This window comes from Carettochelys insculpta, chromosome 15, assembly GCF_033958435.1.
Source record: "Carettochelys insculpta isolate YL-2023 chromosome 15, ASM3395843v1, whole genome shotgun sequence".
NCBI classification, from domain to species: Eukaryota; Metazoa; Chordata; order Testudines; family Carettochelyidae; genus Carettochelys; species Carettochelys insculpta.
This window is the reverse complement of record NC_134151.1, coordinates 2212581-2236592: the sequence shown is the minus strand read 5'-3', so window position 1 is coordinate 2236592 and position 24012 is coordinate 2212581. Positions and strand designations below refer to the sequence as shown.

Genomic DNA, 24012 nt, shown 5'->3' with positions numbered 1-24012 from the left:
GGCGGGGGCTCTGCTCCCGCTGAGGCTGTGCTGGGGCTCCCCGGGCCCGGCCGAGCCCCTGCCTGTTGGGCCTCTGCCTGCCCCTGCCTCCTGCGCTGGGCACGTACAGCGCCTAGCACCCAGCTGTGGCTGTAACGCCAGCCCTGTGCATGCGGCTAACCCAGCCCCAGCCCCAGCCCCAGCCCCTGCGGGCTCCCCATTGGCACCCCCGGCCCTGGACCTGCGCCACCAGCAGACACACAGGCTGCCAGGGCAAGTGGTGGGGGAGCTGCTAACCCACGGGACCGCACCTGACCCTCTCCTGGGCAACCCCGGGACGCCCACTGGCCCCTGCTGCCCAGGGCCGCTCCAGCCCTGAAGCTGCCCAGCCCCTGGGCCATGGCAGGGAGCACGGACAGAAGTCTGGCCAAACCGCTGTGCTGCGCACTGGGGCACAGGGGTTGCGCACCTTCCTCTGAGGTGGAGGTGCTGGTGCTGCTTGAGGTAGGAACAGCCCAAATACACAGCTTCTGCCTCCAGCACCATCCCGGCACTGCAGCCGCGAGCCCTCTGGTGCCAGTTGCTGGCAGAGACAAGCTGCTGAAGGAGACGGGCCTGGGCCTGGGCCTGCACCAGGCTGGCAGGTCCACCCCCCCCCGGCCCCCTGCCCATCTCTGTAGCAGGAAAGTCCCTCCCCATGGCCCACTGCGCTGCATCCCCTTATAGCTCGGTCTGACCCCCCACCCCACCCCCGTTGGCCCTTGGCGGGAGGGCAGAGCAGAGATGGAGCTGGTTTGTACGCGCTATATGGTCCTTTTTATTTGCACAACTGATCAGATAGAAAGTGTTACTGAGGTAGACTCCAGGCTAGCGGACCGGGAAGCGGGAAGGAAATACGGGAGCAGAGACGGCCTAAGGGGATTGCCAAGCTGGGCAAGAGCCCATCCCTGTAAGCCCCAGCGGGGAATGAGTGATGGTGCAGCTCGTGGGCGACCTGGGCCATTCAGTGTGTAATGACACAGCCCCACTGTACACAGGCGTGCCCTGGGCTGCGTGGCGCCTCCGGGCAGTGCTCTAACTCATGACACCCCCTGGGCTGCCCAGCATGTCCTACCCGTAAAACGAGAGCTGCCCTTCCCAGGAGCGAAGACGTACCTAGGCCAGGCCTCGCGCCCAGGGGGTGGCACCAGGCCCTGGGCTTGTTACCGACTGCTAGCGCCTGCTACCCCCGTGGGTTCATTACCGGGCTGTGGGCGGGGTTCTTGGTGGGGCTTTGCCCGTGGGTTTGGTAGGGCTGCGGCTGAGCACCGGGGCTGCTGGCACTGATCTTGTTAAGAACAAAGGTGGCAAGAGCTGGGCTAGAATTCAGAGTTTCCAGCAGCAGGGGAATGGAGCTGCCGGCCGCCGGCCAGCCCAGCAGCACCGTGGGCCAGCTACTGAAGGACGTGGGCAGGGAGCAGAGCTTCCTTCAGGGTGTGGGTGGAGGACCGTTCGTCAATAGCCTGGGACCAGCTTTGTCTCCCATCTGCAGCCCGCAGACACCCTGGCCCCTGGATGGCGCCTGCTCTCCCCATTGCTGTGAGACAATCCAAGCCTGCTCTAGGGGGCTTACTGTGGGGGGGGGCTGGGGTAGCGAATCCCCTCCCCTCTGCTGACTCAGTGGCTCCAGGGGGACACCCTGGCAGGCCGCAAGGATGGAACGTGGGGGCCTGCGGGTGTCGCGTTCGCTGCTGGGCACTAAGAACCAGTCCCTGCCTGGACCAGACACAACCTGTGTCACTGCTACTCCCCAGAGCCTGCCGCACCCTCCTCCCTCCCTCATCTGCCAAGTCAAGCACTGGGGGGGTGGGGGAGGTGGTGTCTGGCCCGGCCCCTGCCCTGTGACCAGCTGGGGCGCTGCCTGCAGGGAGCAGCCTGGCTCCTTGGGGCTGTCAGGCCTTAGCTGCAGCAAATGCCAACAGATCTGGTTGCAGTATTTACAGGAGCCAGCCAAGGAGCCCGCTGCCTCGACCCCGCGCCCAGCAGGAACAGCTGCGCCCTAGGGTGTGTGCAGCATGGGATGCTTCTGCCGGAAGGCTTCCAGGAAGGAGAAGAGCCCCCGCCTGCGGGCGCCGGTGCTTTTCTGCAGGGTGAGGCCCACCGAAGGGAGGGGGCTCCCCGGGGAGTCCACAGACGCCGTCCTCTTCACCTTCAGCCCCGAGCGAGCGCTGCCCTTCGCCTTCTGCTGCGCGGCGGAGGCCACCAGGCACTGCTGGTACTGAACCTGCGGGGCAGCAGGAGCAGCGGGTCAGGGCGCTGAGGAGCCCAGCCGACAAAGCAGGAAAGGGGCCTCGGCCGCCCTGCCCAGTGGGAAAGCCAAGTCACAAAAGGACAGCGTCAGGCCCCCTGGCTCTGAGGCCGAGTTCCCTGCTCCCCGAGTCTGCCTGGCTCGAGTCCAGCGCTGGTACCGGCCGGCCGGAGTCAGGGCAAAGGCCACCTGCCCCAGGGCCCTGGGCACCGGCTGTAGCCAGGCCCATCTGCTCCACATGGGATCAACAGCCTGGACAATCACTCAGAAACCCATCCTCTGGCTGACCCTGCCCCCCCGCCACCTGACCCCTCACTGACCCTCCCCCACCTGACACCTCCAGACCCCCACCCCATGCCACCCCCCGACCCCTCCAGACTTCACTCCATCCCACCTGACCCCTCACTGACCCCCCCACCCCACCTGAGCCCTCCAGACCCCCCCACCCAACCCCGTTCCCCCCCCACACTGACCCCCCCCTCCAGACTGCACTCCATCCCACCTGACCCCCCCCGCCCCACCTGACACCTCAAGACCCCCCACCCCATGCCACCCGCGACACCACCAGACTTCATCCCACCTGACCCCTCACTGATCCCCCGCCCCACCTGACCCCTCCAGACCCCCACCCTGTCCCACCCCCAACCTGACCCCTCACTGCCCCCCACCCCACCTGACCCTCCCACTGACCCCCCCACTGCCCCACCTGACCCCCCCACTGACCCTCCCACCCCACCTGACCCCTCACAACCCCACACCTGACCCCCACACCTCACTCCATCCCACCTGACCCCTCCCCCTCCCCACACCCCAGACTATACCGCACTGCTGGCCTCTGAAGCCTGTTTTCTCCAGGGCCTATGAGTGCTCCCGGGGCGGCAGGTGGGTTCTGCACCACAGGACACAAGACCCACCCCCATGGGGGACGCAGCCTGGCTCCTGCCCTGCCTGGGCCCCTCTGCAGCCACAACTGGCATGGCCCACACGCTGGGCAGCCTTGCAAGGCCTGATGAGAGTTGTGGGCCATCTGTGAGCACCCCACTGTAGGGACCTTGCTGGCTCACAGCCCAGCCATGCAAAGGCGGGACAGAGCCCAGCACGGGGATGGGGCAGTGTGCAGCAGCCCCTGGGTCAGGGCTGGGAATAGGGTCCAGAGCACACACCAGCAGCACGCAGCAGGCAGAGTCCAGGTGTGCCAGGACTGGGGTGCAGAGCCCGCCCCAGCAGTGTGCAGCAGGCAGAGTCCAGGTGTGCCAGGAGTGGGGTGCAGAGCCCGCCCCAGCAGTGTGCAGCAGACAGAGTCCAGGTGTGCCAGGACTGGGGTGCAGAGCCCGCCCCGGCAGTGTGCAGCAGGCAGGGTCCGGGTGTGCCAGGACTGGGGTGCAGCGCCCGCCCCAGCAGTGTGCAGCAGGCAGGGTCCGGGTGTGCCAGGACTGGGGTGCAGTGCCCGCCCCGGCAGTGTGCAGCAGGCAGGGTCAGGGTGCGCCAGGACTGGGGTGCAGGGCCCGCCCCAGCAGTGTGCAGCAGGCAGGGTCTGGGTGTGCCAGGACTCGGGTGCAGAGCCGGGTGGCCTGCGCTGTGGGTCTCAGGTCACAGGCTGGCACTAGCTGGTGCTCTCGGCTGAGAGAGGGGACCGACTGGCGCCCAGACCCAGGCTCAGAGTGAGCAGGGAGCTGCCCGGGGCAGCCCCACTCTGGCGCCAGGGAAGCCGTGGGTCCCCGGCTCACACTCACCATGCACGCGGCCTGCACCGCCTCCGAGATGGTGCCGGCGTGGGGCTCGCACCAGAAGGCCGCGCACTGGAACTGCTGCTGCCCCATGTCGACGATGAGCCCGAACGTGTGGGCGTCCGTCCCCACCCCGAGGAAAGTCACGTAGCGCACCTGGCACTCCAAGATGTGGCCGTCATCCTCGCCAGCCTCCCAATGCACAGACAGGAGCAGCCGCTAGACGCCGGCAGAGGGAACCGGCCCTCCCTCCGCTTACCTCCGCCTCCGCAGTGGGGCCACCCTGGCTTGTCCCTTCCTGCCAGCGCTGGCCGCCCTGGCCAGGTAGGCAGGGAAGCAGCTCCATGGCCGGAAGGCTAAGGAGCCTTCTCCAAGGCTCTGCTACATTCTGGGGGCTCCATTGCTCCTTGGCGTCCCTCAGAGCCCTGCATGCTCCTCCCCAGCCTGGCGCCCACACCGCCAGGGCCCCGCGAACACCCGCGGGCGCCTTGGTCTCTGGCCTCTTCGCTGCTCCCGCCAGCACTGGGTCTCCGGCGCCGCCCCTGACACGGGGGGCGGGGGTTGGCCCCTCGCTGCCCGAGCCCCTTCAGGCCACTGGAGGGGGTGCTGGCCAGCCCGCTGTGCCCACACGCTGGCAGGTTGCCCCCTTCCAGCCAGCGGTGAGCCCAGGACACTGCCCCACAGGCCGAGGGCGCTGGATATGGGGGCAGGAGACTCTGTTGCCTGCACCACCTGCGGCTGCTCCAGGAGAGGGGAAAGGGGGGCAGGAGCCCCCAGACCCACCCTGGAGCCGGCTCTGCAATGGGGCTGAACGGGTGAGGCCCCAGCCCCGAGGGGCTATCGGTGGGGTGGGCGCTGTGCCCTGGTGGGTTACCTCTGCCTGGTGCACCATCATAACCGAGTGCGACACGCTGACCCGGGCGGGGGTCCACTGCTCCCGGCCACGGCCACGCACCAGGGTCCCGATGGCCTTGTTGAGCACATCCATGCCTGGGGAGAGGCGCATGGGGGTGGGGGGGCTGCAGCAGATGTCTCACCCACCAAGCTCCTGGGGAGAGCTCAGCACACAGGGCCCAGCAGGGAAACGCAAGGGGGGGGCAGACGGGTTCGCTCTGGGGTTGCGGGGGGCAGATGGGTTTGCTGTGGGGCGGGGGAAAGATGGGTTCGCTGTGGGGTTGGGGGGGCAGACAGGTTCGCTGTGGGGTTGGGGGCAGACGGGTTTGCTCTGGCAGGGGGGCAGATGAGTTCACTGTGGGGTTGGGGGGGCAGATGGGTTCGCTGTGGGGCGGGGGAAAGATGGGTTCGCTCTGGGCTTGGGGGCAGACGGGTTCGCTGTGTGGCAGGGGGCAGACGGGTTCGCTTTGGCAGGGGGGGCAGATGGGTTCACTGTGGGGTTGGGGGCAGACGGGTTTGCTGTGGGGTGGGGGAAAGACGGGTTCGCTGTGGGGTTGTGGGGCGCAGACAGGTTTGCTGTGGGGTTGGGGGGGCAGATGGGTTTGCTGTGGGGAGGGGGAAGACGGGTTCGCTCTGGGGTTGGGGGGGCAGACGGGTTCGCTGTGGGGCGGGGGACAGAAGGGTTCGCTCTGGCGGGGGGGGGACAGACGGGTTCGCTGTGGGGTTGGGGGGGCAGACGGGTTCGCTGTGGGGTTCGGGGGGCAGACGGGTTCGCTGTGGAGCAGGGGGCAGAGGGGTTTGCTCTGGCGGGGAGGCAGCTGGGTTCGCTGTGGGGTGGGGAAAAGATGGGTTCGCCGTGGGGCGGGGGGCAGACGGGTTCGCTCTGGCAGGGGGCGCGGGCAGACGGGTTCGCCGTGGGGTTGGGGGGGCAGACGGGTTCGCCGGGGGGCAGACGGGTTTGCCGTGGGGCGGGGGGCAGACGGGTTCGCTCTGGCGGGGGGGGCGGGTAGACGGGTTCGCCGTGGGGCGGGGGGCGGACGGGTTCGCCGTGGGGCGGGGGGGGGCAGACGGGTTCGCCATGGGGCAGATATGAGTTCTGCATCCTCTGGACACCGGCAAAGCCCGTTCTTGGCAAAGGAGGAAGAACTTGACCGAGGCCCCCGCCCCCTTGGTTGTCACCCCCGGGTGCTGCGTGAGCCTCTGTGCCCAGCCCCAGCCCCCTCCCCGCCGGCCCTCAGCGCAGCCACTGCCGGCCCACTCACCCATGGCCTTGGGCACTGCTAAGCTGCCGATGTAGAGGGCTTGGTACTGCCGGACAGACGGCCTCATGGCCTCCAGAATATCCCCTGCCGGAGCCAAGAGAGAGCCCCCTCAAGCCCATCCCGGGTCTCTGCCGAGGGCTTCGCTGCAGCGGCCCAGGCAACAGGCGCCTGGGTGTCTCCGGTGCTGCACGCGGCTGGGGGAGCCGGGAGCCCAGCCCTCGCAGGGCATACCCTGGGCAGGGCTTGCCCAGCTGTCGCCCGGCACAGGGTGTCTGTCCCTGACGGGCCCAGCGGGCTCAGCCCTTGAGCCTGGCACTGGCCCGGGCGGGCGTGTGTGAGGGTGTGGCCCCCCTGGCTGCCCACCGGAGGGAGCGGGTGTGGGCAGAGCCCTGGGGAGCGGGGGGCTCCCTGCAGTACCTGGCAGCGCTCCCCTGTCTGGTGCGAAGGGCTGCAGCGTGACGGATCGCTTGAGGCTGTTGCTGACCACTGCCCGCTCAGCCAGAATCTGCACAGCAGAGAAAGACCATCACGCCTGGGCTTTGCCACTGGCCCCGGCTTTCGGAGCCCAGCTGTGGGGGCTGGCGCCCGGGCTGCCAGGCAGCAACAGCCTGGCTGGGCACTAGGACAGCCCCGGCGAAGAGGTGCTGGGAGGCCTCTGGCCTGGCAGGTAGAGCCCTGCCTAGGGCTGAGGCGAGCTGGGCTCTTGTGCTAGTGACTGTCCCAGGGCTGGATTTGTGCATTGGGGCTGGGAGCCATTTTACTGCCCAGTGTGGCAACTGACCCCCAATATTGAGCTGGCGGGGGGAGGGGTGTCAGTGTGTCAAATTTGAATACAAAACCCTCTTTTATATTCAAATTCGACACATTAACAGGTGGTTTGAACTGGGATGGGAATTTTCTGGGTAATTATAGGGGCTCTTTGGCATACTCGGCTTAATCTAATTCTTGACTGCCCCTGTCCCCCCCGGCCCCTTCCCTCTGCTCTCTGATTTGCTCACCTGGATCATTTTTTTCTGATTTGTCAGCTTTGCTGACTGGTTTTGGCTCGCTGCGCCTTAACTATTGAGTCTGTTCTGGTCTGGCTCTGGGCTGAAGAAGTGGGTCTGGCCCACAAAACGCATCACCTAATAAATTATTCTGTTAGTCTTTAACGTGCTACTGGACTGCTGCTTTGTTTCGATAGTATATAGACTAGCCCGGCTCCCTCTCTGTTACGGACTCTAAACAAGTGCTCAGACATCCAATCCACAGCCCCGATGCCTGTGCCCCGTCAATGGGGTGCAGCCCACTGCTCAGGCGACCTGGGCTGGGACAAAGGAGCAGGCCAATCTCAGAAATTGGAGACATCCGCAGGGATTCGTCCAATGGCAGTTGTCCACAATCAGCCCACCTGGGCCAGGTGGGGCGTGGACCCTCAAGGGACTCTGGGGAGAAGAAGGGGCGTGGTCCCAGAACACAAAAGGAGAGAGAACAATGGTGTGGACTTAGCAGGGTGCACCTGGGATCTTGTGGTCTCCCAGGGGCCATGTCCAGCATGTGAGCCCCAGGGGGCCAGATCTACAATGCACCAATGACTGAATCTAGGTAACCTGACATGGACTTCCAGAGTTAGCAAATAACACCACTGGCTGCATCAGTAGTTGTGACTGATGTGTGTAAAGTATCACTCGAACAATCCTTCCCCCAACCCTCTTCTATCTGTTTGGTTAATTACACACACTTCTCCTAGAACTGGAAGGGACCTCAGGAGGTCACCTAGTCCAGTCCCCTGCCCTCTTGGCAGGACCAAGTACCATCCCTGCCATCTATCTGCCCCAGTCCCTTAATGGCCTCCTCAAGGATTGAGCTCACAACCCTGGGTTTAGCAGGCCACTGCTCAAACCACTGAGCTCTCCCTTTAGACATGAGATCTAAAGGCTCGGTGAGCATGGTGATTTGGGTAAGAGCCAGGTACCTCTTGACCAGGGACTGAGCCTGGGCCCTTTGGGGCCTGGAAGGAGCTGTGTGGTGTTTGGTGACACAGGCTTAAGCGCCCCTGACCTGAATTTGGGGGTTGCTGGGCTGGGCTGGTGCAGCAGCTGGGCAGGCTGTGGGTTTGCTTGTGTGGCTCTGGCTGGCCGGTGGGGCTGGCAGAGGTGCTGGGGGGGCTAGTTGGATTTGTCTGAGTGAGAAGGAAATCACAGCCTGGGGCTGTGAATGACCCAGACTTTAAGTGCAGGTCCCTGGACTGAGTTCTCCAGCTGCGCCCAGAAGCCCCTTCCTATCGCAGTCCTGTCCCAGTGACCTTGGGCAAGTCGCTGGCCTGTCTGTGCCTCGGTTTCCCCACCTTCCCTTTGATATATGCTCGTTTGTACTCCCATTAGCATGTGACCAATCCAGGGCGGGAGAGCTGCATCATCAGCCCCATTTTAAAGGCAGGGAAACGCACCCCACAAATGGGCGGCACAGGAGGCACTGGGATTCAGACCTTACTGACTCCCAGCTCTCCGGGGCCACGCAGCCGAAGGGGCCGAGCTGGCTGTCCCCTGTTGGCTGAGGGGCGACTGGTTTGCCCTGCCTGGGGCTGCCGAGGGAGGGGTTGGGACAGGGCCCTGCCTGCTGGGCGACGCGTTTCCAGGCTTCTACCTTGGAGCACATCTCATGCAGGGCCTTGGCGATGGCTTTGGCCGGCACGTTGCAGTGGAAGACGTGGCACTTCAGCATGCAGGTGTCCTTATCGCTGGCCACAAAGGCAAAATCCCTGCAAGGAGAAGAGGGTGAGGGGCCGGAGGAGGCGCTGGCGGCTGCCCCCGCCCGCGGACGCGGAGCTACGTTACCTGTCCCTGAGTCCGGCAGCGTGCAGAGAGAGCAAAGGAGACAGCCATGAGCGCGCCGCCTCCTGGGCCTTGCCCTCAGGCACCCCCCAGGACGCCGCTGCGCGGGCCGGAGAGGTCTGTGCCCATCGTGCCAACGGGCAGGGCAGCTGTGCCAAACGCAGCAACACCCTATTGCCGGGCGGCATCACGTCCTGGCCGGTCCCAGTCCCCGCGGATCCCAGCATGGCTGGAAAGGGCCTGGCGCGTGGGCGGGCGTCAGCTCCTCCAGGCTCGTGCTGCCCCCGCCCCCTTCGGCCACTCACCTGCCATGGTTGCAGCCCACCCCCCAGACCCGGATGTGGACGATGGGCTGGCAGTGGATCAGGCTGTAATCCAGCGGGTCCAGCAAGCTCATTGTGTCCTTCTTCAGAAGCATCACCATGTTCCGGCCCTGCCGGGAGAGAGCAGGCGCCACGCAGTGCAGGGGCCGGGGGTAGGGGCCGTCCTCTCCCCGGGCCAGGACGGGAGAGGCAGCAGAGCTTGGCGAGGGCCGGGCCCCAGGCTGCGCACCTGCAGCAGGGATTGGGGCGGGGCTGGGACCCGGAACCGGGCAGAGCCACAGCTGCTTCGGCGGCGGCAGGAGAGGCGCGTGCAGGGCCCCCAGCCAGGCTGGTGGACGCCAGGGGCGCAGGTCCGCTCCTCCCAGGCAGCCTGTCCACAGGTGCCCAGCAGGGCTCCGCCCCGCGCTGGGTAGGGGACTCACCTCACCCCAGCCGCCGGCAGGGCCCCGGCCCTCGCACTTGCTCTGCGACAGCTGCTGGATGCAGTTGTTCACCGCGATGCTGCTCTTTCCTGGAGCCAGGTCCTCCTCGGGGATCTCCACCCAGCCCAGGGAGCGCACCACGAAGCACTGAGGGGCAGGGCAGGGCAGGGCAGGTGGCTGGAGCCAGAGCTGGAGCCACAGCCAGCGGCAGCCCACACCCACCCCAGCTCCCCTCTGCCTCCTGAGCCTGACGGAGCCACAGCCAAAACAGCAGCTCTGCTGGGCAGCGGGTGAACAGCTTGCGCCAGGCGCCCTGGCTAGGCCCTGCCAGCTGCCTGGACTCCACCCAGCAATCGGCTGGGCCCAGGCCTGGCAGCCCAGTGAGCAGCACCACCCGCTGCCTATGGGGCAGTGCTAGGGGAGCCGGCAGGGCCCAGTCACTCTGCCGGTGCCCAGGACTCACTGGCAGCCAGCAAGGGAACCACGAGAGCTCAACCCCACCCCCGGAAATCCACCCATTAGCCCCGCACCCGCCCAGGCTCCTCGGCCTGGCTGGCACCTGGAGTACCTTGGAGCCGGGCTCTGAGCCGCCGAACTGGAACTCCTCCCCTGGCCAGGAGCCCGAGGTCCTGCAAAGGAAGACTCAGCGTGAGCTGTCGCAGTGAGCCGGCAGGGAGAGAGTGGGGCTGGAGGTCTGCCAGCTGGGCGCCCCAGCCTCTCCTCACCGCTCCGCGGCTGACCCAGCCTGGGCTGCACTGCTGTCCTTGACAGAGACCCCCCAGCTTCTCCCCACAGGCCGCCCAGCAGCCATGAGCTGGGCCAGGGCTACCTGGTCATCAGGCCCCACTCCCCCCTGCCCATCAGTCAGTGTGAGCCCAGAGCGCAGAACCCCACAGGCTGCACCAGCAGACAGGGCTCCCCCACAGGCTGTGAGCAGGTGCCCTCAGCAGGCTGATCCCCAGGCTCCGTGACAAGGGCCCTGCTTCATGAGCCGATGCAGAGACAGGGCAAGTGCTTGGCTTCCCCGGCCCTGGGGTCAGGGTGAGCCCTCCCCTCACCCCCAGCTCTGTGCCTCACCCCACCCCCAGGACCCAGGCGCATTGGCTCTCCTGAGACGCTGTCGGGCTTGGAATCAGTGTGACCTGCCCATTTGCTGTCATGGCAAAAGCAGGGAGGGGATCAACTGCCGGCCTTCTCTGGAGCGCCAAGCAGGGATAGCCCTGGCAACACCAGCTCAGCCTCGCACAGCATCCTGCACTTGGCTCCTCTGAGGCAGGGAGAAACCAGAGCTCCTGGCCCAATGCTGCTCTGCTGAGGAAGGTGGTTCCCTCCTGACCCCAACGGACTGGCCCTGAAGCATGAGCTTTGATTCCACTTGGTTAGCTGCTTAGCAGGATGTTGGCAGTAAACAGGCATCTCTGGTGCAGATTTACTAGCCCAGGGCCACAAGTTAAGCCAGTAGCTTCAAGGGCTGCCCTTGCAAAAGCATCACCTCCCAGAGAGGGGGGCAAGCCCCACCCTTCAGGGTCAAGGCACAACCTCACCTGGGTGGCTTAATTCATCCTTGGGTGTCAGACAGCCAGAGCCGGGGACCAGTTTAGAGAAGGGCCGTATGAGCCCGGAGGAGGCTGGAGGGAGGGGCCGAGGAGCAGCGGTTCCCTGCAGGCCGGATGCTTCTTAGGGGAGGCACAAACAAGGTACTGAGAGGAATGATGAAACCAAGAGGCACGAGGATTTAATGCACCCGAGGGCAATGAGGGAATTGGCAGAGGTCACTACTGAACCTTTGGCCATTATCTTTGAAGACTCTTGGAGATCGGGGGAGATCCCAGATGATGGAAACAGGCAAACGTAGGGCCCATCTTTAAAAAAGGAAAGCAGGACAATCCAGGGAACTATAGACCCGTCAGCCTTACCTCAGTCCCTGGGAAAATGATGGAGGGGATCGTCAAGGAATCCATTTTGGAGCACTTGGAAGAGGGGAAAATGATCAAAAGTAGCCAACATGGATTCACCGGGGGCAAGTCCTGCCTCACCAATCTGCTTAGCTTCTGTGACAAGGTTACAGGCTGTGTGGACATGGGGAAGTCAGTGGATGTGATATACCTTGACTACAGCAAGGCTTTTGATACAGTCTCCCACAACATTCTTGTCCATAAGTTAAGGAAATATGGATGGGATCCTTGGACTATAAGATGGATAGAAAGCTGGCTTGATGGTTGGGCCCAACGGGTAGTGGTCAATGGCTCAATATCTGGATGGCGGTCTGTTTCAAGCGGAGTGCCACAAGGCTCGGTTCTGGGGCCGGTGTTATTCAACATCTTCATTAATGACCTGGATGAGGGACTGGGTTGCACCCTCAGCAAGTTTGCGGATGACACAAAACTAGCGGGAAAGGTAGATACGTTGGAGGGTAGAGAGAGAATCCAGAGGGACCTGGATAAATTGGAGGACTGGGCCAAAAGAAATCTGATGCGGTTCAACAAGGAGAAGTGTAGAGTCCTGCACCTGGGGTGGAAGAATCCCAAGCATTGTTATAGGGTGGGGACCAACTGTCTCAGCAGCAGTACGATGGAAAGGGACCTAGGGGTTATGGTGGATGAAAGGCTGGATATGAGTAAACAGTGTGTCCTTGTAGCCAAGAAGGCTAACGGCATACTGGGGTGCATTAGGAGGAGCACTGTGAGCAGATCTAGAGAAGTGGTTATTCTCCTCTATTCGGCACGGGTGAGGCCACATCTGGAATATTGTGTCCAGTTCTGGGCCCCCCAGTATAGAAAGGATGTGGATTTGCTGGAGCAGGTTCAGCGAAGGGCAACAAAAATGATTAGGGGGCTGGAGCACAAGACCTATGAGGAGAGGCTGAGGGATTTGAGCTTGTTTAGTTTACTGAAGAGAAGACTGAGGGGTGATTTAATAGCAGCCTTCAACTTCCTGAAGGGGAGCTCTAAAGAGGAGGGTGAGCAACTGTTCTCGGTGGTGTCAGACGGCAGGACAAGGAGCAATGGTCTGAAGTTACAGAAGGAGAGGAGTAGGTTGGATATTAGGAAAAACTCCTTCACCAGGAGGGTGGTGAAGCACTGGAATGTGTTGCCTAGAGAGGTGGTGGATTCTCCATCCCTAGAGGTTTTTAAGTCCCAGCTTGACAAGGTCCTGGCTGAGATGAGTTAGTTGGGGTTGCTCCTGCTTTGGGCAGGGGGCTGGACTAGATGTCCTCTTGAGGTCCCTTCCAGACCTAGGATCCTCTGATTCTGTGATTGTGTCAGGAAACAGCTGCTAGGCCGTGAGACAGCCCAGGCTGTGGACTCACCTCTCCAGGGACGAGGGGGCCTGGATGTGGGACGAGAGCTGGGCTGGGTCAGACCCAGCCATGGGGATTAGCCTAGCAACGGAGCACAAGGAGCCAGAGACTCTTCCCCTAGGGGGTTAGCTAACCAGGCCTGCTTCGGAGCCCTGTGAGGCCAGCCCAGCCCTACCTTCTGGGCAGCAGTGCCACCGGACTGGGGACAGGTCCCTCCTCGCATGCCAGCTTTCCTGCGACTGCCAGCATCTCCTGCACAGAGACAGAAGAGACTGGTGAGAAGCCAGCAGAGGGCACAGGGAGCTGGTGTGCAGCTGAGTGCACCCCATGGGCACAGGGGCCCCATGGATGCAGCCTTGGCTCTTGTGGGGCCCAGGGGTGACCAGGCTTGTCTCACTCCCCCATGGAACTGGCAGGAAGCTGACATTCTCCAGCTGTTCTCTTCTGTACCGTGTCCTGCAGCACCGCTTCTCCACCAGCCACCAGGCTGCCTCCCAGGCCAGGCGTGCAGGACGGCCGCTGCCACTGTGTGGTGCCCGTGGGCACGTGCCAGTAGTAGGTCCCCGAGGAGTCGTGAATTTTCCTCCATCCTGGGGGAAGCTCGGGATCGGCCTCCAGGTTCTGGTCACTCCACAGATTATCTAGGAACACGAAAAGCATCAGGCAGCTGGGGGGAGGGTTTGTGGCACAGCTCATCCACGAGGCTCCCAGAGCACTGCTCTGCCCTCTGAGCAGGGCTGAAATGCAGCCACCTCTGGGGAGGGACACAGCACTTTCTACCAGCAGACTTACACAGTAGATCAGAACCAGACAGCAAAGACAGTATGGTGCATTCGGCTGGGAGGCCAGGCTGGCCAGAGTGCAGCTATTCACTCTGGAGTTTGGCCAGGACACTCCGACTCTTTAAGGGCCAGGGACCTGGGGCCAGCCAGTCCTGAGCAGGTAAGCAACCCCAGCTGGACAGGATCAGGTATGTTCTCTGAGGAAGGGGGCACAGCACAGCTGGAGGAGGCAGAGGGGGTCAGGCAGCAGCCCCTGGAGCAGAAGGGACTGAAAAATGCACAGGGGGAAATCCCTGGTTGGGCAGAGGAACGCCTAATGTCTGCCCACATTTGACAGGAGTTGGAGACTAAAACTGTGCTGGAAAGAGGCTCCGGACAAGGCCGTAAGTCCTTCAGCATCTGGAGAGGCAGGCCAGCACCCCTCTTGTGGTGCAGAAGGTGACCAGCCCATTGTCTCTGGGAACCAAGCCAGCAGCAGCTAGCCCAGAGCCAGATCAGGAAAGATGCTCCCGTTGCTGGATCCATGAGGAATCAGTCACACCCCATCCTTGGTCCCAGAAACGTAGGGGTGGAAAGGACCTCACGAGGTCATCAAGTCCAGCCCTGCACTGAGCCAGGCCACCGCCTGGAAACACAGCACCCCTAGCAGCACAGCACCCTTGAGCCAGCCAGAGGCACCCATTCAGCACCAGCTCAGCCAGAGGGAAGGGCTCAGAGCTGTTAATAAGCAATCAGGTGGCGAAGAAAAAGCCCAGAGCCCCTGCTCTGAACAGCTGACAGCCTGGGCAGGGACATATGCTGCCCAGACAGAGGGGAGAGGGAAACAGGGGACAAGGGAAGGAGGCAGTTGAGTGGTAACTAATGGGGCGTCACATTGACTGCGGCCTGTGTGACTTGTGCAGTGTTGGGCTGGCTACTTCAGAACCGTGGTTAGAGAAACGAGGAGGGCAGAGCTTTTATTGGACCGGTTTCCAAGGGCGCCATTTATGGGGAGCTAAGGGAGGCAGTAGCCCCCCTGAAGTTTGAACCCCTAGATTTCATAAAGGAGCCCTGCTCAAAGCTCACGCCTTAGCTCCAGAGCTTGAAGTGCCTGCCCAGGGAGTTTGTTTCAAACAGAGGGAGGCCGGTGACTACAAATAACAGACGGCTTCTCCCTCACGTCACTGAAGGAGTTAGCTCAGCATGAAAACCGTCCATTTCACCTCCTCTCTCTACACTGACTCCCTGTGGAACCTCCAGCACTGCCCACCCCAAAGCTCTTTGCGTGCACTAGCCAAGCAGCCCTGCTGCAATGCAGCCAGCTCTGGGGTGGAGGACAGCACCTAATGGCACACAGCGCTCCTCACTCTTCTGAGAGGTACCTCTAGCTTGGCAGCATACAGAAGCCTCAGTTCTGAACTCTGGTCGGAAGGAAGCACACGCTGGTGGACTCTACTCCCAGAAGGGGCGAGGCTGGACCGACTGCTCTGGGATTGGCAGGGAGTGAAAAAAAGAGACCCGTGGCAGCAAGTCTCAGAGCCCAAGTCAACTGCTGTGGGCTTATGGGGCGTGTGTGACCGAGGTCAACTAGCGGTGGGGGTATTCTGGTTCCGGCTCCCAAACACCGTGCAGGGGAGGGTCTCAAAGCCAGAGTACAATCCAACCCCAAATAGCCACACTGCTATTCTGGGTGCCGCAGGACATCGCCCCAGCCGCTCCCCTGGGCTCTGAGATGGGCCGCTGCGGGGCTGTGCTGAGCTGTGGTGAGAGCTTGGCGTCACACCACTGAGCCAGGTCACCACTTGGTAGCAGGACGCTGCTCAGCGGGAGGAACTCAGTCAGGTCAGAGAGCCTTCGGCAGATGCAGGTGTGCAGCAGAGAAATGACTAACCCATCTCCTTGGGCCAGCAAAGGGCCAGACCAATTCAGCTCCTACTCCAGAGCCCTTGGGGCTCAGCCAGCTCACCCCCCTTTCCAAGCCTAGAGAACGAGGCACTCGGCCGCTCCAGCGGTGCCCAAGCACAACAGGACCCCCCCACATTTCATGGTCTTCAATCCAGCGAGCCAGACCGAGCCCAGGGGAGTTGAGGGAACATACGCCGGCATCACCAGCCCACCCACAACTGGAAACGTCTTTGTTCGGTATCCCGGGCAAGGCCTCCTTTGAAAACTCAACATGTGCTGCTCAGGAGCGTCCGGGTAAAACACGTGCGGCAACTCGGTAGGAGGAGTTAGAAGATTCCCCAGGGTGGTGTTATTAACCCCCATTCCAAGCCCCATGGCCCTGCACAGATGGACGCTGGCAAAGAGCTCTGGAGCATGTGTGCTGCTTATCTTGGACGTGAGCAGTAAGCAGTCGTCAAGCAGGAAGGGAAGGCAAAGGAAATTCGAACAGGTGAAAAAATACCCAGCAGGGAACATCCTTCCACCTGGACTCTGGCTCCTGGCTCTCAGCTGGGCCTCTGTTACCCGGAGGTGCTGCACTTGCAAGGGACACTAGCTGGCCTAGCAAAGCAGGGGCCAGCTGGCGCAGCCTGCGGGATAGACACGCCAGCTGCAGTTGCTGTGGGGATTAGCCTGGTTCTCCGAAGGAAGGAGGACTCCGGAGCTCCGTCATGTGGGAGCACAAGCACCTGGTGGCCGGGCCTCACTCGCAAGGCAGAATGACCATACACTCCATCTTGGAACGTTATCATACAACGGCGGGAAGGTCTGAAGTCAGGCCAGGAGAAAGAAATCAGAAGGTTGACAAGTAGTTGGAGAGTCCCCAAAGAGAACATCCTGACAAGCAGATAGTAAGCCCCCAAAGAGAACAGCTGGGGCTAGTAGCTGGAAGCCCCCCAAAGAGAACATCTTAGTTGTGCAACATCAGAGGGTCCCGGGGGAGGTTCAGAAAAAGACCAAGGACAGAGGAAATCTTGTCACATGTTCTGACAGGCCGGGAGGATAGAAAGCCCAAATTAGGTGACAAACGCTTCAACTGGCCAGGTATCGAACCCCCAAGTAAGAAACAGTATAAAAGGTGATTTAGCAGGGACAAGGGGGTGGGCTTCTGGACACGAGGCGGAGGCTAGCAACTTCCAGTCCAGACAGCAGACCCCAGCCTGATCACCCGGACGTCACCACCACGAAAGGTCCCAACCAAGCCGTATCTCTGACTTGAAGGGCCGCTGTAACGTAGTTGTTGGTGAGATGTGGGAGCATTGGATGTTATTGGTAAGTCACATGTAATTATATACAGCTATATGTAACCTAGTGTTTAGCCTATGCCAAATAAATAACTATACATATATATATATATATATATATATATATATATATATATAACAAGTGTTAAGTAATTGTAGTTACGAATAAATGAATCAATCACTGTTGGTAAATACCACTAGCTGGACTAGCTGGGGCTGTATAGAGAATTATGGGGACTTAGAACAGCCACAGGGCATTGTGGTGTTCACAATCAGAGTGTTATTGTTCCTGGTACTCATAATATTGTGGAAACCCAGGTTTTAAAGTAGATACGCTGAATTACATATTGCTGCTTCACTATATAAGGCTGCTATAAAGGTGGGGTGGTCGGTCCCGGGCCACCCGACTCCCCCCGCTGCATCACACCCCACGCACACCCACAGGCCCGGAGTAGGTCGGCACATCGTCACGTCACAGCTCGTGCACAGGCAGGCAGGAGCCCGCAGACACAGAAGCACGGACCCGTCAGAACCTGTGCGAGGGTGCCAGCCTCACGGCTCTCCTGGGAATGGGGCAGACGTCCCCTTACACAGAGGGGGACACAGGCAGATGTGCAAGATCACAAAGCAAATAAGCTACCAAGTCTTAAATCCTGCCTTGCTCCCCACCCCCCGGCTCTACCCACTAGCCCCCGCTCTCTCCATGCATCAAGCACTGCACCACACCCACCCTGCGAGCAGCGTCCGTGGTCACTTTGTGGGGTGACTGGCCATGGTTTTTAACCTCCACCAAACAGCTAAGGGAATTCAGCGGCATCCGGGCAGCAGAAAGGCTGCGGCTGGAGACACTCAAAAGCCAGGAGACGCAATGGGCTGCCCTAGTACATCCGGTGGGGTTTGGCTGCCTTCTCTAGTGCAGGACGAGCTCCCCCTCCAGGGAGGGATCAGCTCAGCCCAGCCCAGCAGCCTTGACAGGATCCCCCCCAGAACAAAGGAACCAGGGAGCCAAAGGCTCCTGCAGTCGGCAGTGATAGGCCCCAGACTACATGCAGCCCGAGAGCTGCTGTAATAGCAGAGGACTAATGCAACTATTGCACTCCCTGCTCTGGGCCTCAGCAGGCTGTCCCCAGAGAAGGGCTCCGAAGCGAATGCACCTCTAATTAGATGGAGCCCAGGCTAACTCGCTCCCTGGCGCTGGCACCTTCCCCGGCACAGGAGGTTCAGTGTGTCCTCTGCCAAGGGGCGTCTGAGCACACAGGATCCGAGCCAAAGGCATCTCCAAAGCCTCCATTCAGCGCAAGGAGCGAAGCCAGCCTGGAGCAGCAGCCCCAGGGGCCCAGCCAGAAAGCCCATTCCTGGCCAGGCCCAGCTCTGTTCTGCACTGCCATATGCTGAGCTCACAGGCCGGGGGGTTACACACAGCCCTGCAGGGGCTGGAGTGAGGGCCTGTCCAGTGCTCTCCACCAGCTAATGCCTTGGGTGCGAGGGGAAGATGAGGAAGGAAAGGAAACAGGAAAGATCTGAGGCTCTCGGAGGCCCTGAATGCTGCCCCCTGAGGAAGCTGGGAGAGAGCTCGGTCCCTGCCCCGCTGAGAATGGCCAGGGAGCAGAGCCTGCAGCTCAGTTCTGCCCTGCAGGAGTCCAAGGTGCAGTGTCTGTAACAGGAGCCGTCCCAGAACACAGCTAAGAATAGCCAAGGGGCAGCCTGCCCCCGTGGCGCTGGTCTCCTGGTGAGACTCCAATGGGTGGAGCGGAAAGCGAATGCCCCCCCACACCCTCACCCCAGTGCCGGACAGCTGAGAGCTGCACACGACTTAATCAGGTCCCACCGTCAGTCCAAGTAGCTCGGGTTGGGAGTAGCAGCCTGCGCCCTTCGCACAGAGAGATTAATGCCTCAGCGTGCAGCCTGCAGCAAAGCAGCCAGCTGCACACCCTGCTCCGTCCTCCTGCCAGAGCCTTGGCAACCCCTGCCAGCCCCACAGCCCCCTGGCGCTGCAGAGCCCAAGCACGGCCCACGGTGGACACTGCCCATATCTGGCACCAGGAGGGCTGCTGTTGTGCGCACGGGGGTGACTGACACATGCGAGGAAGACACATGCGAGGGTGTGAACCAGGGGGAGTTTTGCCTTAGTCCAGCAGAGAGGCACCAGCCCGCTCTGTGTGGCACTGGCAGAGCTGTGCCAGGGATGTGGCCTCAAGGTCGTGCTCCTCTGGGCTGGGGGGACAGAGGCCGACCCTCAGAGGAGCTCTGGAGGGGAAGGCCAAAGCACTCACAGGCCTGCCCTCGATGTCGGCCAGTGGAGGGCTGGCCCAGATCTGCAGACCCTGGCCAGCCAGCGCTGAGAGGAGACCCTTGGTCTGGATTTGACATTAAGGCTTGTTGGCCTGAATCCTCAGACTGGAGCTGGTCTCCCTGGGGGCCAGAGCAGCTGTCCCCAGAGCACGTTCCCCAGCTCTGGTTCTGGCCTGTCTGATCTGAACTGCAATGGGGCTCCCCCCTCCCAGCTGCACCGTCAGGAGAGTGGTCCCTGAGACAGCCTTGATTTTCCTGTTCCTTCTCCCAGCCACACCCCACTGTGCCCCCCTGCCCCCGCAATGCAGACACCTCCCCTAGCTTAGTACTTGAATCACAGGGATGCACTACCTCGGGGAGGCCAGGCTCAACAACCTGAGGAGTGGACAGGTGAATGAGCTTGTGCCCCTGCTCCTCTATTTTTCTCTGAAATCCCAGGGCATAGGGCACCTCCCTCTCCTTGCTGAGGGGTGGGGCCAGGCCAAAGGTCCCCCTACCTGTGTGCCCACCAGCCAGAGCTTCTACGAAGGAGACCTGACCCAGAATTGCATGGCAGGCTAACACCACTGCTCCCAAAGACACGAAATCACTCTCAGAGCCAGGCCAGCTCTGGGCACCTAATCCAGGCAGCGCAGGCTTTCAGCCTGGAGATTAAGCCGGCCAGAGCAGGCCCCAGCTCCAAACCACCTCCTCCCACCTCCAGCGTCTCCTCGCTGCCTCTCGTTTCTTGGGCCCCAGCTGCGGGAGAGGCCCAGGGAGGCGGCGAGAACCTTCCTTGGGTGTGAAACAGCAGCGGAAGGGAAAGATCGGCCTGATCTCCGGCGGGGCACCGAGAGCAGCTGGGCAGGTGGCTTTGGCAATGCCGTGGGAGTCGTTGCTTTAGCAATGTTATCTTCTGCACAAGCCGCACTGGCGTACCCAGCTCCCACATTCAGGGTGCCCGTCAGGACAGCCAGGGATGCCCTGACTCCTCTCTCTAGCCACAGCTCAGGCGGCTGTGCGGCTTGCCCAGCTCCGCCTGGTGCTGGAGCCCTAGATTGAGTGCCAAGCAGGATGTGGTGGGCGAGAGACAGGGCAGTGGGAGAGCAGGAGGATGCCCAGGTGAGCATAGGATGACTTTGTGCAGAGCCCATCCCCTGCCACCTGGGCCCAGCTCCCTGAGGGGGGCACTGCTGCCCACATAGTCCCATGTCCAGCTCCCCACATCACCCAACACGGGCTCTGCTTGGGCTCCTGATGGCTCTGCCCAGTACCCCAGCTATCTTCTCACTGGCTCCTCTCCGGGTGCCACTGCCAGGGCCTGGCACAGAGGATGCTGCGCTGGGGAGAGACCGGCAGAAGTTCTGTAATGGTGTTCTGGCTCCTGGAATTCTGCCCCAGCCTGGCGCTGCCCTCAGCCCTTCTCTACCCCTGTGCTCAGCCCCAACATGGTGCGCTCACTCCTGGCTTCCTCTGCTGAGCTTGGCGATGGGGCTGGTGATTTGGGTGGTCAATGGCCTCCAGCCCAGCTCGCTCGGTTCAGACAAGCCCTGGCCACCGGGCAGAGCTACACTAACCTTCCAGCCAGGCTCTTTTCAGCTCCAGCAGGCATGCTGCTGCTAGCAGTCACCACCTGGCTGCATGGCCAAAGCGCAAGGCTGCAGGAAACCCCAGGGAAAGGGCCTCGGGACAAGCAGGCCTTGGTTCTCACAAGAGCAGGTGTGACTGCAGAGGCCCTGGATTTGCCCAGGGCAGGTCAGTAATCCTGGTGGGATGCAGGGAATAGGAATGCGGATGTGCCCATAGTCACCAGCACTCCTGGGCCAGGCCTGGCCCCACTCGGACACGGCAGGCTTCCCAAAGGAACAATGCACAGGGCGTTCCTGACTTCACCAGGAACCTGCCAGGGTGCTGTGCTGGGAGCCACTGGCCTCTGCTTGTCTACAGCACAGGGCCATGTGCCCGGCTCAGGGCCACCCCTAGGGAGAAGAGGAGGCTCCCAGGCCTGGGCCCAGACAAGCCTTGGGGCTTCCCCTCCCACCAAGAGGAACAGGTGTGATGGGGGAGCGGGACACCCAGCGGGCGCCAGCCAGGCAGTCAGCCAGCAGGTGGGATGGGCTCTGGGCGCAAGGGGAGCTCCAGCCCCGCCAGGCCCGCCCCCGGGTGGGGTGGCACCTGTGCCCATAGCAGGGAACAGCATGCGGGTGCCCCCCACCATTGCTTGCACTGCAGACGCCCCGCAGCCGGGCAGTGGGTACAGCGAAGGCCGGGATGATCCAGGCTGCTGCTCCGGCGCTCGCTGCTTTCCCGGGGCGGGCCGGGCTGCGGGCGGCGCCAGTGCTTCTCGCAGCCCCCGCCACCGAGCGAGGCCAAGCTCGGCCGCGTTCAGCACCATGGAGAGCGGCCGGGCGCGGCCGGACTGGCCCAGCCCGCGGGAAGGGAAGGAGGAGACGCCCCGGCAGGGCGGCAGGGGGCGCTCGCTGCTCCGGGCAGAGCCCCCCGCGGACCTTCACCCGCAGCTCTTCGCCCGGGCGTCAGCAACAGGGCTGCCCCCGCACCGCCCCGGCCCGGCCCGGCCCAGCGCAGGGGACTCGGCCCCTCCCTCCTCGGGCGCCCCCCGCACCGGGCTCGGCCCCTCCCTCCACGGACGTCGCCCCCGCACCGGGCTCAGCCCCTCCCTCCTCCGGCGCCCCCCCCCACACCGGGCTCGGCCCCTCCCTCCTCCAGCGCCCCCCGCACCGGGCTCGGGCCCTCCCCAGCACCGGGCTCAGCCCCTCCCTCCCTCCTCGGGCGCCATCAGGACACGCCCCGCCCCGGCGCTCACCGTCGCAGTTGACCAGGATGATGGCCAGCATGTAGTCCTTGCCCAGCATGGCCTCGGCGAGCCGGCGCCCGGGGGCTGCAGGGCGAGCAGCGGCGGCGGGAGCTTGGGGCGGGGGCGGGGGGGAGGCTCCGGGAGGGGAAGGGAGGCGGGGCCGGCGGGGGGCGGGCACGCCGGGGAGCTCCGCCCAGCTCCCAGCCAGGGCCGCTGCAGCGGGGGCGGAAGACTGCCGGGGTGGGGGGCTGGGGCGCTGCCTCCTTCTGCTCAGCACAGAGCAGGGGCCCGAGGCCGCTTTCCCTGCAGGGCCGGGAGCCAGCGTGGGGGGACTGGCTCGGACCGGCCCAGCCCCGCCTAGCCCAGCCCCGGGTCGCTGGGAGGGAGGTGGCAGAAGGGCCGGGGTGTCAAGGCATTGGAGGGTGGGAGTGCAGAGCTGGCTGTGCAGGGCCCCCAGGGACTGGGAGAGGCCCCCGGGCAACTGAGAGACATATAAAAGGACCCCCAGGGTAGCTCGGCCTTTGGCCTCACCATTCACCACAGCCCCACTCTGGGTACGTCGCTGCCCCGGGAGCCATCTCGGGGCGTGGATGTCACACGGCAAACGGCCACCACTAGCAGGAGGTCGGGGCCAGAGGTGTGATGCCCCGTGCTCTGCCCAGTGGTCACGTACCTGCCGGAGCCTGTAGCATGGGCCGCTGATGGGCTCTGTCAGGCATGGGCAGGCACAGGCAGTGCTTGCGTCTTGTCAGAGCTTGGGGGGCGTCCCCAGAGAAAGTCATCCTAAGGTATGTCCAGGCCCTGCTCCCCACCCACCTCTTTCCATCCAGTTCCACCCCATATCTGCTCCCATTCCACCAAGCCCCCGCCACCATCCCACCTCTGCCCAGCTCCTGCCGCCTGTCCTGAGTGATGCCAGCACCCAGTGTTGCCTGCACCAGGCCTGCTGCTAACTCCCCAGCCCACCCTGGACTCTGTGTTCCCCTGAGGAGTGGGGTACCCCCAAAATGCAGGGTCTGGGACACTTACCCCAGTCCATCCTGTGGACAGGACAGCTTTGTGTACAACTCAGCCCAGGGACTTGCCCCAAAACAATTCCCGAGCAGAGTTTTTTAGAAAAACAGCCAGTTGTGAATTAAAAATTGTCAGTGACAGAGAATCCACCACAGCGCATGGTAATTGGTCAAGTGGTCAGTTACCCTCGCTGTCTGGTTTCAAACTTCCAGCCACATTCCAGGAGGATGAATGAGGCCTAGTCCTTATAAGGTTGAGGGTCTCAGAGTGGCCCTCAAACGTTGTAATAATTTGGTCCAGAAGGAAATAGTATTATCCCCATTTTACAGCTGGACAAACTAAGGTTGAGAGGTACACAGCTAGGACATAGTAGTGAGTGAGAGGCAAACGGAGCAGAACCCCAGACTACTGATTCTTAGTTTCCTTCTTCAGTCATTGGATCCTACTGCATTGCTAATGCTATCTGAAGGTGCTGGTAACCCTTAACGGGATTATCAAAAGTATACGGTACATACTGCAATGAGAGGTGCATTACAATGTCCCCAGACTAGACTAAATACCAGCTGAATTAACAGGTCTGTGTTAGTAGGGCACGTTGAAGATCTGCCTGGGGATATCTGTGAGCATGCTGGCAGACACAGTCACATGGGATAGCTGTGTCTACTCTGTAGATGTCACTATGTCTATGGGTTTTTTTATCCTTGCTTACTGGGGTAAGCAGCAAAGTTCACGTGAACAATCTGGTATCTACGTGTATTGTGAGCTCAGTATACATATACAGACTTGGCCTTAAGGTAAGGTGAGCAAGGCAGACACCTCCAGGGTCCCCAAGTTCCAGTTAAAAATATTGCCCACCTCCCCTTGGCTGGGCTATACCGTCAGCATGCAGGCTTGGGCTGCCCAGCCAGGCCCACCTGAGCCAGCTCTCTACGTGTGCACTAGTTCTGAGAATGTG

At 62.2% G+C, this 24012-nt stretch overlaps 1 protein-coding gene across 1 annotated transcript; it reads right to left on the bottom strand.

Moving 5' to 3' along the window:
- Positions 1–785: 785 nt before the first annotated feature.
- On the bottom strand, positions 786–22143 carry APBB3 (amyloid beta precursor protein binding family B member 3). The gene is made up of 12 exons (XM_075009414.1): positions 22053–22143; positions 13459–13649; positions 13184–13260; positions 10276–10336; positions 9708–9854; positions 9268–9395; positions 8775–8889; positions 6567–6654; positions 6150–6233; positions 4868–4983; positions 4000–4185; positions 786–2242 (listed from the first exon to the last, which is right to left on the bottom strand). Exons 1-12 carry the CDS (start codon positions 22099–22101, stop codon positions 2018–2020), a joined length of 1467 nt encoding a protein of 488 aa, XP_074865515.1. The 5' UTR covers positions 22102–22143; the 3' UTR covers positions 786–2017.
- Between the last annotated feature and the right edge of the window lie 1869 nt (positions 22144–24012).

Coding starts and splice junctions, on each gene's coding strand:
- APBB3 (XM_075009414.1), bottom strand. CDS start 22,101: ATGCTGGGCAAGGACTACATGCTGGCCATCATCCTGGTCAACTGCGAC. Junction 9,855..10,275: donor GCTCAGAGCCCGGCTCCAAG/GTACTCCAGGTG, acceptor CCTGCCCCTCAG/TGCTTCGTGGTGCGCTCCCT. Junction 2,243..3,999: donor CGGTGCAGGCCGCGTGCATG/GTGAGTGTGAGC, acceptor GCTGCCCCGCAG/GTTCAGTACCAGCAGTGCCT.